This window comes from Dipodomys ordii, unplaced genomic scaffold (assembly GCF_000151885.1).
Source record: "Dipodomys ordii isolate 6190 unplaced genomic scaffold, Dord_2.0 Scaffold124, whole genome shotgun sequence".
Lineage (NCBI taxonomy): Eukaryota > Metazoa > Chordata > Mammalia > Rodentia > Heteromyidae > Dipodomys > Dipodomys ordii.
In genome coordinates this window covers 3,349,871-3,352,190 of record NW_012267340.1, presented here as the reverse complement: position 1 = coordinate 3,352,190, position 2,320 = coordinate 3,349,871, and the positions used below count along the sequence as shown (strand labels likewise).

Here is a 2,320-nt window from a genome sequence, read left to right as displayed (position 1 = left end):
GCATGCAAGGCAAGTGCTCTATCACTGAGCCACCTTCCCAGCCCAATATACTCAGTGTTTTGCACAACTAGACCTTCATTGTCTTTGACTGCTAATTGGTTTCTGTCATTTTTGTCTGAATTCTGATGCTCAGTTAAACAGTAACTAGTCATAATACCATTTCTCCCTGTACGTCGGCAGTGTCCCACTTCATCCTCATGTGACCTGTCAGATTTGGAAAGAAATACTGTGAAGTTCTCCAAAGACGAATCCCTAGACAATACTCTCCAGCACCACTGAAGTTTTCCTTAGGTATTAGGAAGTGAAGACCTTAGACATGAGACTAATTAACTCAGTAGTAATTAGTGAACGTTTGAAGAGTGTGTCATCAAGTCATGTTCTACTCTGTAAACCCCAGGGACTATAAGCGGCGAGGTGGATTTGGTCGTTTTTATGGTCCAGAACCTTTTCTACAAAATGATGCAGGAACTGTTGCTGAGACCCAGAATAAATGGCTCCAGAGTTATGTGAGCCTTGCCCTACATTTATGAATCAGATTTTGAGTGGCAACCACAGTGGTTTCCTTGTATGTCATTCATGCTGTTGCAGAGGATGTGAGGCCATTTAGCTGGCTTGGTTTGTAGTTTCTCTTTTAGGGTTGCATGGCCCTCCTTTCCTTTTTAGAAGCCACAACAGTTTTGATGTATTATCAAACCACAGAATGTACCTTCTTGGGTGTCTAGGAGGAGGAAATGTGTTCACATTATTTGGTAGTCTCAGTACTGTTTGTAGAACTCTGGTTTAGTGTTCTCTTGAAAGTATAATATAAATGAACAAATGTGTACACACACACACGCACACACATATATGGGGTAGCTGGCACATGGGCATACAAATGCAGACCTGTGAAAACAATTTGAAGCCCTTTGAATATATTAATTTGAGTTTAAAGTTTAAGGTTTTAGAATGGGGAATGTAACTCAGTGGTAGAGCACATGCCTGGCAGGTGCAAAGCCCTAGGTTTAACCCCTCGCCTTGGGGGGGAAAACACCTCTCTCCCCTCTCTCCTCTCTTTCCTTCTCTCCCTTCTTTCTGTTCTCTTCCCCCTCCCTCCTCCCCTCTCCCCTCTCCCCTCTCTCCTCTCTCCTCTCTCTTCTCTCTCCTCTCTCCACGCCCCTTTCTTTCCTTTTTCTCTCTCCTTCCTCCTCTTTCCCTACTTTCTCACCTCTCTCCCTCTTTCCCCTCTCTCTTCTCTTGAGGGAAATGAGATCCTGCAAGCAGTTCTAAAGGGGGAGCAGGAAGTGCAGTGGCCACACGGTGACAGTCAGTTTGTTCAGTGTGCCTTGTGTTCATATGTAGAAATGAATCTACCTCATGCTACAAATGTATCTTAACTGAAGAAAGAAAAAAAGTTCTTTTGTTTAACATGACTCTCACATGTCCAATCTTTCTTACTCTGCCTCAGCATCAAGGCCTGCCATGGGCTGCCGCTCATCAACGGACAGAGCTGTGACCCTTATGCAACGGTGTCGCTAGTGGGTCCTTCCAGGTAATGCTTACAGAACTGTCACTGCGTTTCACAGTTTAAAATTGGATTTAAAATTGGAACTTGAAGGTTCTTAGAGAAAATGCTAGGCAACTGGAGCTTTGAAAACAACAAATCTTCAATACACTCTATATTTTACACATAAGCAGCCAGTTTCTACTTTTACAGAAAGAAGTGAGGCGTCATTTTACAGAAAGAAATGAGTGTCATTTCTGTCTTTGATATGTAGTTAGGTTACGAGGATATCCTCAGTTCTATATTCTTAAAACGTATTTTAAAGCATAAACTTGGACTTCTTTACTCTTAAGCATTCCCACTTTGAAATGTCCAGGTAAAATCTCATTCTAATAGATAGCAACTCAGAATAATGAAGACAATCTCTATATTTTATTCTAGAAAATAGCTAAGAACTGAAAATTGCCTTTTTTATTTATGCGAGCTGTGTTCTACAGAGAGAAGTCCAGTATGTAGACATACTGCTGAATTAGCACTGATCTAAATGGTTTATGCCATTTTATGAAGAAACAACAGCACTTTGTAATACTTCATAATATAACTTCAGTTTGGTTTCTTTAAGGGGCAATTTGTCTGCAAGTTTTGAAGATTTCGAATGAGGAAACAAAAACCACAATATCTATCATACACACACATAAACACATAAAGAGACACATCACTTATCATCCCTAAGAGTTCTGGTTACTTTTTCAATCACTAAATTACATTTTGTTTTGTTTTGATTTGTTTTGCCAGTCCCGGGGCTTGAACTCTGGGCCTGGATGCTGTCCCTGAGCTTCT

The 2,320-nt window shown here is 40.9% G+C and overlaps 1 protein-coding gene across 1 annotated transcript in view; it reads left to right on the top strand.

Annotated features, from left to right (window-relative positions):
- Rasa2 (RAS p21 protein activator 2) overlaps window positions 1-2,320 on the top strand; it is a 64,698-nt gene that overhangs the window by 24,042 nt on the left and 38,336 nt on the right. Inside the window, exon 3 of the mRNA XM_013029889.1 lies at window positions 1,445-1,528. Coding sequence (XP_012885343.1) covers window positions 1,445-1,528 — 84 coding nt within the window. The remainder of the gene's footprint in view (window positions 1-1,444; window positions 1,529-2,320) is intronic.